The 13,947-nt window shown below is 46.8% G+C and overlaps 1 protein-coding gene across 1 annotated transcript; it reads left to right on the forward strand.

Moving 5' to 3' along the window:
- Positions 1-8,267: 8,267 nt before the first annotated feature.
- LOC125537368 (Leucine-rich receptor-like protein kinase family protein) lies at positions 8,268-13,043 on the forward strand. The gene is made up of 3 exons (XM_048700674.2): positions 8,268-11,559; positions 11,644-12,034; positions 12,265-13,043. Exons 1-2 carry the CDS (start codon positions 8,640-8,642, stop codon positions 12,030-12,032), a joined length of 3,309 nt encoding a protein of 1,102 aa, XP_048556631.2. The 5' UTR covers positions 8,268-8,639; the 3' UTR covers positions 12,033-12,034; positions 12,265-13,043.
- Positions 13,044-13,947: the final 904 nt, after the last annotated feature.

The raw sequence follows: 13,947 nt of genomic DNA on the forward strand, positions 1-13,947 counted from the left end.
CACATAAAAGCAGTTTTAACATAGTTTCCTTTAATGGAGCATGGTATAGTCGGTACTCCTGGATCTCCAAGTTTCTTTGGTATTCCACCCTTAAAAGTATAATTAGCAAGCATGGTGGAAATTTCAGCTTCAGGTATCTTTCTTTTATTTGTAATAATAGCTTTCATATACTTAGCATAAGGAGGCATTTTAAGCATATCAGTCAAACGCATACACAAAAAGATAGGTCTAATCATTTCAGCAAAGTGCTCAAAATCCTCATCATCCTTTTTGTTGGAAGGCTTAGGGGGAAAGGGCATGGGTTTATGTGTTTCCTAGCAACAAAGTCTCTCTTATCATAACGTTGATTCTTTGATTGTGGGTTATCAAGATCAATAGCAGGTTCAATCTGTACATCATTACTAGGTTTAGCTTCAACATGAACATCATCATTATCACTAGGTTCATGTTCATTACCAGATTGTGTCTCAGCATCAGAAATAGAAGTATCATTGGGATTCTCAGCTGTGTCTACAACAGGTTCACTAGAAGCATGCAAAGTCCTATTAGTTTTCTTTTTCTTTTTATTAGAAGGACTAGGTGCACCAGTATTAATTCTCTGAGAATCCTGCTCAGTTCTCTTCGGATGGCCCTCATGATAGAAAGGTTCCTGGGTCATCTTACCACCTCTAGTCATAACCCTAACAGCATTATCAGTATTCTTATTATTTAACTCATTAAGCAAATCATCCCATGTCTTAAGTATTTTTTCTACTTGAGTTGTAACCATGGAAGCATGTTTGCTAATAAGCTTAAGATCATTCATAGTCCTACTCATATAATCACCCAAGTGGTCAAGCATGTAAGCATTACATTTCAATTGTCTACTAACATAAGCATTGAAATTTTCTTGTTTAACAATGAAATTATCAAACTCATCCAAGCATTGACTAGCAGACTTATTATGAGGAGTATCACCTTCATCAAATCTACGGAGAGAGTTTACCTCTACTACCTGTGTCGGGTTGTCAAGACCATGTATTTCTTCAATAGGTGGTAAATTCTTAACATCTTCACCTCTAATACCTTTTTCTTTCATAGATTGCTTTGCCTCTTGCATATATTTAGGACTGGGAAATAGAATACCCCTTTTCTTCCGAGTTGGTTTAGGAGTTGGTTCAGGAAGTGTCCAATCATTATCATTACTCAATATATTATTCAATAGCAATTCAGCTTGCTCAACAGTTCTTTCCCTGAAACACAACCAGCACAACTATCCAGATGGTCTCTGGAAGCATCGATTAGTCCATTATAAAAGATATAAAGTATTTCATTTTTCTTGAAAGGATGATCACGCAAAGCATTAAGTAATTGGAGAAGCCTCCCCCAAGCTTGTGGGAGACTATTTTATTCAATTTGCACAAAATTAAATATTTACCGTAAGGCAACTTGTTTCTTATGAGCGGGGAAATATTTTGCAGAGAAGTAGTAAATCATATCCTGGGGACTACGCACACAACCAGGAGCAAGAGAATTAAACCATAACTTAGCATCACCCTTTAATGAGAAAGGAAACAATTTGAGAATATAGTAATAGCGAATTTTTTCCTCATGAGCAAATAGGGTGGCTATATCATTCAATTTAGTAAGGTGTGCCACAACAGTTTCGGATTCATAACCATAGAAAGGATCGGATTCAACCAAAGTAATTAACTCAGGATCGACAGAGAATTCATAGTCCTTATCAGTAACAAAGATAGGTGAAGTAGCAAAATTGGGATCATATTTCATTCTAGCATTCAAGGATTTTTCTTTTAGCCTAGCTAACAATTTCTTAAGATCCTCTCTATCATTGCAAGCAAAGAAGTCTCTAGCAGTTTCTTCATCCATAACATAACCCTCAGGTACAACAGGCAATTCATTTCTAGGGGAGAATCATAATCTTTAGTTTCAATAATATCATCAGTTTCAGTCATTTCATTCTCTCTAACCCTAGCAAGTTGTTCATCAAGAAATTCACCTAGTGGCACAGTATTATCAAGCAGAGAAGTAGTTTCATCATAAGCATCATGCATAGCAGAAGTGGCATCATCAATAACATGCGACATATCGGAATCAATAGAAGGTGTAGGTGTCGCTAGTTTACTCAAAACAGAAGGAAAATCAAGTGCAGAGCAAGATGGCAGTTCCTTACCTCCCCTCGTAGTTGAGGGATAGATCTTGGTTTTGTTGTCTTTCAGATTCCTCATAGTGATCAACAGATATAAATCCCAAGTGACTCATAGAATAGAGCTATGCTCCCTGGCAACGGCACCAAAAAAAGGTCTTGATAACCCACAAGTATAGGGGATCGCAACAGTTTTCGAGGGTAGAGTATTCAACCCAAATTTATTGATTCGACAGAAGGGGAGCCAAAGAATATTCTCAAGTATTAGCAGCTGAGTTGTCAATTCAAACACACCTGAAAGACTTAATATCTGCAGCAAAGTATTTAGTAGCAAAGTAATATGGAAGTAACGGTAACAGTGGCAAAAGTAACAGTAACAGTTTTGTAGCAATCGTAACAGTGGCAACAGAAAAGCAACCGAGCAAAGATCAATATATGAAAAGCTCGTAGGCAATGAATCAATGATGGATAATTATGTTGGATGGCATTCATCATGCAACAGTTATAACATAGGGTGACATAGGACAAGCTCCAATTCATCAATATAATGTAGGCATGTATTCCGAATATAGTCATACGTGCTTATGGAAAAGAACTTGCATGACATCTTTTGTCCTACCCTCCCGTGGCAGCGGGGTCCTATTGGAAACTAAGGGATATTAAGGCCTCCTTTTAATAGAGTACCATACCAGAGAATTAGCACTTCGTGAATACATGAACTCCTCAAACTACGATCATCACCAGGAAGTGTCCCGACTATTGTCACTCCGAGGTTGCCAGATCATAACAGTTAGTAGGTGACTATAACTTGCAATATCGGATCAAGAACACAAATATATTCATGAAAACATAATAGGTTCATATCTGAAATCATGGCACTCGGGCCCTAGTGACAAGCATTAGCCATAACAAAGTCATAGAAACATCAAACTTAGAACATAGTGGATACTAGGGATCAAACCCTAACAAAACTAACTCGATTACATGGTAAATCTCATCCAACCCATCACGGTCCAGCAGGCCTACGATGGAATTACTCACGCATGGCGGTGAGCATCATGAAATTGGTGATGGAGGATGGTTGATGATGACGATGGCGATGGACTGCCCTCTCCGGAGCCTAAAACGGACTCCAGATCTTCCCTCCTAAGAAAGAACAGGGCTTGGCGGCGGCTCCATATCGTAAAACACGATGAATCCTTCTCTCTATTTTTTTTTCTTCCGAAGGTGAATATATGGAGTTGGAGTTGAGGTCGTTGGAGGTCCAGGGGGCCCAAAAGGTCAAAGGGCGCGCCCCCCGCCCTTGTGGCTAGGGTGTGGGCCCCTTCGGTTGATTCTTTCGCCAATATTTTTTATGAATTCCAAAAATCATCTCCGTGAAGTTTCAGGTCATTCCGAGAATTTTTATTTCTGCACAAAAATAACACCATGACAATTCTGCTGAAAACAGCGTCAGTCCAGGTTAGTTCCATTCAAATCATGCAAACTAGAGTAAAAAATAAGGGCAAAATAGTTTGGAAAAGTAGATACGATGGAGACGTATCAGGCCTCCCCATGCCAACATCATCACCGACAAGTGGGTGTTCTGCCACGAGACATGCCCCGACGGTTCTCTTGAGTGCTATAAGGTGCGCTGGGTGGTGCGTGGTTTTCTATAGTGAGCCGGCATGGACTTCACCGACACCTTCGCTTCGGTTGTCAAACCAGGCACGATTCGTGCGGTGCTTCCGTTGGCCGCCTCGAGTGCCTGGCCGGTACACCAGCCGGACATGTCCAACGCCCTCCTGCATGGTCATCTGGATGAGCAGGTGTTCTGTCATCAGCCTATTGGATTCGTCAATGCCGCATACCCGGACCATGTGTGTGCTTGCTCTCCCGTTTGCTCTATGGGTTGAAGCAGACACCCCGGGCATGGTATTCGCATATCGCAGCCTTCCTTCAATAGTTGGGGTTTTGGTACACCTGATCCGACGCCTCACTATTCATCTATCATCAGGGAGCCGCCACTGCGTATCTCCTCCTATATGTCGACGACATCATACTGACAGCATCATCTTCTGCGCTGCTCCAGCAGATCACTTCTCATCTCAGTGCCGAGTTTGCCCTTAAGGACTTGGGGGCCCTTCATTACTTCCTCGGCATCGAGGTTGTCCGCCGCACCACAGGCTTCTTTCTGCATTAGCAAAAGTATGCCCACGAGCTTTTGGAGCGAGCTGGCATCCTTAACTGCAAGCCCGCTTCCACACCGGTTGACATGAAGGCCAAGGTGTCCACCTCGAGGGATCTCCGGCGTCCAACACTGCCTTCTACCGCTCCATTGTCGGCGCCCTCCAGTATCTCACGCTCACGCGGCCGGATCTGCAGTACGCTGTGCAGCAGGTGTGCCTTCACATGCACTCCCCTCGTGACACTCATTGGACTCTGGTGAAGTGTATTCTTCGGTATATACGTGGCACCATGGCTATGTGTCTCACCCTGACGGCTTCCTCCACCATCGACCTTGTCGCCTACTCCAATGTCGACTGGGCTGGCTGCCCCGACACTCGTCGATCTACATATGGCTACTGTGTCTACCTTGGGCCCTCGCTGATATCGTGGTTGTCTAAACGACAACCTACGGTTTCTCGCTTGAGTGCTAAGGCGGAGTACCTGGTTGTGGCCAATGCCGTTGCAAAGTGCTCCTGGCTACGTCAGCTACTTCAGGAGCTATTGTGTGAGGTTCCCAAGGCCACGATTGTCTACTGTGACAACGTCTCAGCGGTCTAGCTCTCGGCCAACACTGTTCATCATCGACGAACAAAGCACATTGAGCTCGACATTCACTTTGTTCGTGAGCAGGTTGCGCTTGGCCGCATTCGAGTTCTGCATGTGCCCACGATCAGCAGTTCACCGATGTCATGACGAAGGGTTTACATTGCATGTACGTATATAGGTCAGAGTTTTGTATATTGCACTTGTCACGTCTCTCTCCCCTTGTATGTATCTTGGGAGACAAGACAACAGGTGCATCCCCTTGTATCTATATATGTGCCTAGTGCACGATCAATGGAATTACCGATGCATGCAATCCTTCTCTTTCTAACTTACACAGATCATGGCGCTGATGGATGGCTGCAGTCATTTTCATAGGTGCATGCCCCAGCGCATTTTCGATGTTCCTCCAGGGAGAGCTCTCTGGACTCCATCGCGACATAAGCCGTAGCATGATCTCATTCATGATCCGGATTTGGAACTTGATGTTGCTAACAAATCTGTGGGTCCATCGTGAAAATCTACTCGCCCCGCGCTTAAGCTTGCCACCCAGCCTTTTGAAGGGGTTGGAGAAAGCTTGGCTCCAACTAAGCAGGGATCAAGGGTTTCGCTGTGGACATTTCTGCACTGCAAAGATCCGATATAAAATGAAACAAAGTAAGTCAGGGAGTATTTAACAAAAAACTATCACAATTCGTGGAACCGTGCCTACAAACTACCACTTTACAAATTTATGCCGAAAACCACCATTTTCTCACTAATCTTTGACTAAAAACTACCAAGTCTGAAAAAATCCCGATTCGACTCGTTTAAACGTGTTTCTGACTAGTTGAGCCCACACATAAGCGGGCTAAAAAAGCAATCAGGTCCCTAGTATTTTTTCAAATAGCATAAGCGGCATGCAGCGGCGGCGGCCGCAAGTAGCAGCGACGGCATGCATCGACGGTGGCTTAGCTCGGGCTGCGTCCGTGAGCTAACTAGCTCCGGCTAGCCGCGGTACGCACGGGAGCCGCTAGCTCTGGCTGTGTCCGTCCGTGGTGCGTGGAAGCTAGCTAGCTCCGCCCGCCCAAGGAGCAGCAGCGAAGACAATAGTCGTCGTCCGCCTGAGAACACCAGCGGCAAGGAGCAAAGCGCGGCCAACGGAGGAGCAGACACCAGCAGCGGCTGGCCGCAGCCGGCGCTAGAGCGCGGGCCTCGAGGCGCTGCTCGACGACGGTGGCCATGTCCACCACGGAGAGCGGCATGAACGAACTCGGATGGTTGCTATGGCCGCCGCCAAACATGGTCGGCGTAAAGTGACTCGATTGCTTTTTTTCAAAATTAATAAGGATCTGATTGCTTTTTTGCAAAACTTACGGGGACTAGATTGCCTTTTTTAGGAAGATATAGGAGGAGCAAGAAGTTAGACACTAACGTGTGGGCCAACTCTGTCATAGTCGAATTTAAACGAGTCGAATCGGGCTTTTTTCAGACTTGATAGTTTTTAGTCAAGAATTAGTAAGAAAATGATAGTTTTGGACACAAATTTGTAAAATGGTAATTTGTAGGCATGGTTCCATGAATTGTGGTAGTTTTTAGTTAAATACTGTAAGTCTGGTAACCTGCCTTGGAGAAAGGCTTGAATGCACAGCTGCCTATGAGGTTACATCATATGAAGTGCAAATGCCAGACGCAGTGGAGAAAATAATTCTTCGCAATTGAGGAGGATAGATCTTGATTTAGTGGACATCCCCGGTGAGATAGTCAGTGGCAACATTCAACAGGCAAAGGATGAGGTTTCTTTGGCAACTTGCATTGAACATTGTCCGTCGTTGCTTGGGCAGGAAAACAGTGCACGCTTCATGATTTTGCCTTTTTTTTTCCAAAAAGAAGATGATTTTTACTTTACTTTATACCTAGGCACACTGTTCATCTCTAATCTATCCATAGCCATACATTGTTAGGCATGGCCTCCATACACTAGTGGCCTAATTTATCTGCCGCCGTAGATATGCTATGATCAGACATTTCGTCTGTATTCGGGAGAAAAACATCACTGTGTTCTTGTTCTTGATTCGATAGCTTTATTTAGGTTTCACATACTCTGGAACACACATAGAATATACCTTGGTTGCCGAGGGCCTAACTTTCTTTGCATGTACAGACAAGGTATATTTGGCCGAACGGGAGACTACTACTGCGAAGGCCGAATTCATGCAGAACGTTAGATATATATTGACCTCACTAAACAAACAAGATGCCTACCCTGCATGTGTACGTGCTCGATCTATACTGATTCTATATAGAGCATACCGGCTGTTGAATTATCTGCATGCATGGTACAAAAGTTCTTGGCCTAACCAGTGATGTGTGCTGGTATGTCAGCACATATTTTCTTATGCTTAGTTATTTCAGATGACTGACCCGGTCAAAAACATAAAAAGAAAAAATACCCCCTCTGTCCTATAATATAAGAACGTTTTTTACATGCCTTCAAGATGTGCTAAAGATATCAAAAGGATTCCTTCCCTTGGAGAATCTGAATTTCGTAGCTTAATTATTACCTGATGTTGAAACGAAAATTATACACTGCCTGATGCGATCGCTGTGAAATGCCCATGGTTAGTGTGCGATATGATGTGATGTAAAATTTGGCTGGCTCTATGTGTTGCTGGCTAGGCTATGTAGCTAGGGCTAAGGGGGTGGATGTAACTCAAGCCGACACCACATGAACCTAGCGAGCGAGCTGTGGAGATGAAATGACAGGTAGCTAGCTACTTGGCCAAAGATATGATTGAAAAGTAAACACTTTAAGAAAATGGTTTCCGTGAATTCCGTGAAACGCAAAGATACTCTCAACCGTTATCACCAGTGCCGGTGAAAACTGAACCTGAGGGTCGTGCGCTATTGATATACTTTTGATACACAGCGAGGAGATCACTCAAGAGTCTCGGTTTCTTTTCGAAAAGGGGATAGACACGGCCTGTGCCTGTGCACTATTGTGATGCACATATCCAATCGATGTTATTATTGCATTATCATTCTTAAGTACATCTGCTGTATTCCTAGGATTCATTTGAAATTCCTCCCAACCAAAATATGAATCATAGCATGCTTGTATAACTTGAAGAGGCCAGCTCGTCCTAATACTAGTTGAGTGGGAGTGCATGCAAAATCTCCAAGCCCTAAGAAATGAAAAAGGTACTGTACGAGATAAAACACACGTAATCCTAGCCACAAAGTGCTTATGTTAACGACACCTCTTTTTCCAAAACCAAAACGGCGCTTTCGGCTAGCGGGTGATCCGTAATCCACACGGACACACGTACTTTACTGCGACGAGTCTACTATTTCGTCTACGCGTCATCGTGTTGAGGGCGAGGCAATTGTGTGGCTGACGGCCGGGTCCAAAGACACTCCCCACGCCCTTCCCCGCGCACCGCCTGCTCGGGGAAATGCCAGCGCCATGCGCCCACAGCACAGTGCACCTGCACGCCGCCCTTAAAGCTTCACTCCTCTGCTTACTGCCTCCCTCCCCTGCAGCTCCCACTCACTAGATATTGCGCTTGCGCTTGCGGGAGCGACCAGTGACCAGTGCCACCCACCTCGCCCATGGCCTGCTGTTTCCTGGTGGCATAGTCATAGTGGGTGGGGAAGGAGGTCCATGGCACTCTGTTTCTTGCCGCCAGTCTAGTCTAGCAAGTGTTTCGCTGTGCTGCCCGAGGCCCGAGCTCCTGCCTGGGTAAGGGTTTGTTTCTCGCGTATGGCAATGGTGACGGTGGCGCACTTCTTGCTCCCGATTCTTCTATTTGCCGTCGTGAGCTCGGCTGTGGCAGCGACGGAGCAAAAGGAGACCGAGGCGGCGGCGCTGCGGGAGTTCAAGCGCGCGCTGGTGGACGTCGACGTGCGCCTTTCGAGCTGGGACGACGCGGCGAGCCCGTGCGGGTGGGCCGGCATTGCCTGCTCCGTCGCACGTGAGGTGACCGGCGTCACGCTCCACGGGCTCGGCCTCGGTGGAGCGCTCTCCCCCGCCGTCTGCGCGCTCCCGCGGCTCGCCGTGCTCAACGTGTCCAAGAACGCGCTGTCCGGCCCCGTCCCCGCAGGGCTCGCCGCGTGCCGCGCGCTGGAGGTGCTCGACCTCAGCACCAACTCCCTCCACGGCGCCGTCCCGCCAGAGCTCTGCGCGCTCCCGTCCCTCCGCCGGCTCTTCCTCAGCGAGAACCTGCTCACCGGCGAGATCCCCGCCTACATCGGCAACCTCACCGCCCTGGAGGAGCTCGTCATCTACACCAACAACCTCACCGGCGGGATCCCCGCGTCCGTCCGCACGCTGCAGCGGCTCCGTGTGGTCCGCGCGGGTCTCAACGACCTTTCCGGCCCGATCCCGGTCGAGATTAGCGAGTGCAGCAGCCTGGAGGTGCTCGGGCTCGCGCAGAACAGCCTCGCCGGGACGCTGCCCCGCGAGCTCTCCCGGCTCAAGAACCTCACCACGTTGATCCTGTGGCAGAACGCCTTGACCGGCGAGATCCCACCGGAGCTGGGGAACTGCACGAACCTGGAGATGCTGGCGTTGAACGACAACGCCTTCACCGGCGGCGTGCCGAGGGAGCTCGGGGCGCTGCCCATGCTCGTAAAGCTCTACATTTACCGGAACCACCTGGGCGGCACCATCCCAAAGGAGCTCGGGAACCTGCAGAGCGCCGTGGAGATTGACCTGTCAGAGAACAAGCTGACAGGAGCCATCCCGAGCGAGCTCGGCAAGATACAGACGCTACGGCTGCTCCACCTCTTCGAGAACCGCCTGCAAGGCAGGATCCCGCGGGAGCTGGGCAAGCTGGGTGTCATAAGGAGAATAGACCTGTCCATCAACAACCTCACCGGCGCAATTCCGATGGAGTTTCAGAACCTGCCCTGCTTGGAGTACCTGCAGCTGTTCGACAACCAGATCCATGGTGCCATCCCTCCTTTGCTAGGGGCGAGAAGCACACTGTCGGTGCTGGATTTGTCGGACAACCGGTTGACGGGCAGCATCCCGCCGCACCTGTGCAGGCACCAGAAGCTCATCTTCTTGAGCCTGGGGTCAAACCGTCTCATCGGCAACATGCCTCCGGGAGTGAAGGCTTGCAAGACCCTGACCCAACTCCGGCTGGGGGGTAACATGCTGACGGGGAGCCTGCCCGTGGAGCTGTCGGCGATGCAGAACCTGTCGGCGCTTGAGATGAACCAGAACCGCTTCTCAGGCCCGATACCGCCTGAGGTCGGCAAGTTCAGGAGCATAGAGAGGCTCATTCTGTCGGGGAATTACTTCGTCGGACAGGTCCCCGCTGGCATTGGCAACCTCACGGAGCTTGTCGCCTTCAATATATCATCCAACCAGCTCACCGGACCCATTCCTCGGGAGTTGGCAAGGTGCACAAAGCTACAGAGGCTTGATCTCAGCAGAAACTCCTTCGCCGGCCTCATTCCTAAGGAGCTCGGCACACTGGTGAACCTGGAGCAGCTCAAGCTATCAGACAACAGTCTGAATGGCACCATTCCTGCAAGTTTTGGAGGCCTTTCCCGGCTCACGGAGCTGCAGATGGGAGGCAACCGTCTGTCCGGCTCTGTGCCGGTTGAGCTTGGCAAACTCAATGCCCTCCAGATTGCTCTAAATCTCAGCTACAACATGCTATCCGGTGAGATCCCAACTCAGCTAGGGAACTTGCGGATGCTGGAATACCTCTACTTGAACAACAATGAGCTTCAAGGAGAGGTTCCTTCCTCCTTCACTGAACTCTCAAGCCTCATGGAGTGCAACCTTTCCTACAATAATCTTGTTGGGTCGCTTCCCAGCACCCTGCTGTTCCAGCACCTGGACAGCAGCAACTTCCTTGGGAACAATGGCCTCTGCGGTATCAAAGGAAAAGCTTGTTCACATGCAGCCTACGCAAGCAATGAAGCAGCAGCACACAACAAGCGGTTTCTTAGAGAGAAGATCATCAGCGTTGCCTCTATCATCGTCATATTGGTTTCATTGGTGCTGATTGCACTTGTCTGCTGGCTCTTAAAATCCAACATGCCCAAGCTTGTATCAACTGAAGAGCGCAAGACTGGGTTTTCTGGTCCTCACTACTTTCTTAAGGAGCGGATAACCTATCAGGAGCTTTTGAAAGCCACCGGGAGCTTCTCGGAGAGTGCTGTGATTGGAAGGGGTGCTTCTGGCACAGTCTACAAGGCTGTCATGCCTGATGGCCGACGAGTTGCAGTGAAAAAGCTTAGATGTCAAGGAGAAGGTTCCAGTGTCGACAGAAGCTTCCGAGCCGAGATAACTACCCTTGGAAATGTCAGGCACCGCAACATCGTCAAACTCTATGGTTTCTGTTCCAACCAGGACTCCAATCTTATACTGTATGAGTACATGGAAAATGGTAGCCTTGGAGAGTTGCTTCATGGCACCAAGGACGCATACCTCCTGGACTGGGACACACGGTACCGGATCGCCTTCGGGGCTGCTGAAGGCCTACGCTACCTTCACAGCGATTGCAAGCCAAAGGTGATTCACCGTGACATTAAATCCAATAACATACTGCTCGATGAGATGATGGAGGCTCATGTGGGAGACTTTGGTTTGGCAAAAATCATCGACATTTCCAACAGCAGGACCATGTCCGCTGTAGCCGGTTCATACGGTTACATTGCCCCAGGTTCGATTTATTTACTGAACTGTTGCACTAGGAATTACAGTTATGCGGTTTATGGCTTCTAATTATGTGCTTCTTGTGATGCAGAGTATGCTTTCACCATGAAGGTGACTGAAAAGTGTGATATTTATAGTTTCGGGGTGGTTTTGTTGGAACTAGTGACTGGGCAATGTGCAATTCAGCCTCTTGAGAAAGGAGGAGATCTTGTCAATTTGGTGAGGCGGACAATGAACAGCATGACACCAAATTCTCAAGTTTTTGACAGCAGACTCGATCTCAACTCAAAGAGGGTTGTGGAAGAAATGAATCTGGTGATGAAGATTGCATTGTTCTGCACCAGTGAATCACCATTGGATAGGCCTAGCATGCGAGAAGTGATATCAATGTTGATTGATGCTAGGGCCTCTTCTTGTGATTCATTCTCATCTCCAGCATCAGAGTCACCTATTAAAGATGATTCTTCCTTTAGGCTTTAGAGGTATGATGAAATGATTTTATGATTTTGCTAAGGAGCTCAACAAGCAGCCTAGCTCCATCCTTATATTTTACTCCCTCTGTAAACAAATATAAGAGCGTTTAGATTATTACTTTAGTGATCTAAACACTCTTATATTTCTTTACGGAGGGAGTATTCTGTAATCAGATAGTAATAGCTATTAGGTGGAAGAATAAATATGCTCACATGAAGTCTATCTTGTTACTTGACAGGCAAATATCTTCAGGCTTTTACCACTCATCTATCAAGGAAGGATCCATGGATTAACTAAGTACATAGCTAAAGACCATCTAGTGTATGCCTGAGCTTCGGGATGGAACAGGAAATCTATCATTCTGACCTAGATTAACCAGAGAAGCATTTGAAGTTGTATACTCCGAAGACAGATAATTCAAGGCGCTCCTTCTACGGAACACCCCAGATAGGCCGATAGGTTCAGCTCCGACAGTCGTTAAACGGACCACTCGCGCCTAAGACTGATACCGTAGCGATAGCAGTGTACTGTACATACTGCAAACAGCATACTAACATTTTTTTTTCGATGAACAGGGAGGCCTCTCCCCGGTTCCATTAACTCAGAATGAAACCATACAGCGTTGTCCCCTTACATACCAGCTACTTGTCTCGAGAGGTTCAGGTTTTATTACAAACCAGGCATGACAGCAAGGCTAACAAGACTAGAAGAAAGGCAGAGGAAGATAAAAACTGGCCTAAGGTATGTCAGGCTACAAGAGTCCAGCATCTCCGACCGCGCGACGGAACGTGACAGCTGCAGCTCACATCATGATCGCGTCAACACCCTTTCTGAACTTGAGCGGGGGCGCCAGAGCCACCTGAGGAGACCAACAGATCGCGGGCGTGGACACCGGGCTGAGCTCACCCTGTGCGTTCGGTTTATTCGGTTTACATGGTTCGGTTTATACGGTTTTTCGGTTTGTACGGTATTAATACTTCGGTAAATATGGTATGAAATTAAAATATGGTTCGGTTTCGGTATATACCAAATTATTTCGGTATGGTTTCGGTATATACCATAAAAACTAAAGTTGACGCGAATTTAAAAATGACGTAATAATAATTTGCAAATTTATGACTCAAAACACATACTATTTTACACAAATAGTATATGACTATATATATAAGAATATATGCATGTATTAATTCATCTGTTGATGGTTATGGACGTGCTTAGCATTTTAAAAAGAGAAAAATGACTATGTTACAAGAAAATTTTACATGCTTATTAGTGAATTTGACTCATGTACAAGAAAAATGACAACTTATATGGTTGTTCATCTCAAGAAATATAAATTTTATTTTTACTTCGGTTTATTCGGTTAACCGTTCAGTTTTTCGGTATATACCATAAAAACCAAAGTTCAAATCGGTATGAAAAGTTCATACCATACCGAAACCAGAAACCATAAAAACCATAAAATCGGTTCGGTTCGGTTTATTTTCGGTATGGTTTTTCGGTTCGGTTTTGAAATGCATAGGGTGAGGCTGAGCATCGCCTTGCCGTTGGTGTCTCTTTTCTTGGTTGGGGAGTGGAAGCCTTCATCTTCTGAGATTTTGAGGTTCCCCCAGCTTGCACCTCCATCAAACCATGTGCCCTTTATATTCAGCCACTCGGGATCATCAAAGGTTGTTGGAGCAGCTTCATCAACGCCTCCAAGAAAGTCTCCATCAGGGCCTTGTCCACCTCTGGGGTCAGAATCCCTCAGAATTTGACCATTCTGTGGATCAGTTCCCAAACCTGAGTAATAGAAGTCCAAATGGTGTTATTGAAAATCATAGAGTTTCATGTTTTTTGTTAGAAATCCAGAAGCGGGCCACGGATTCAAAGTTCGCGCCCATAGTTTTTTTGGAAAAAACGACTGACAAAAGACCAAATG

Source organism: Triticum urartu, chromosome 2A (assembly GCF_056163025.1).
Source record: "Triticum urartu cultivar PI428250 chromosome 2A, HENAU_Tu73, whole genome shotgun sequence".
Lineage (NCBI taxonomy): Eukaryota > Viridiplantae > Streptophyta > Magnoliopsida > Poales > Poaceae > Triticum > Triticum urartu.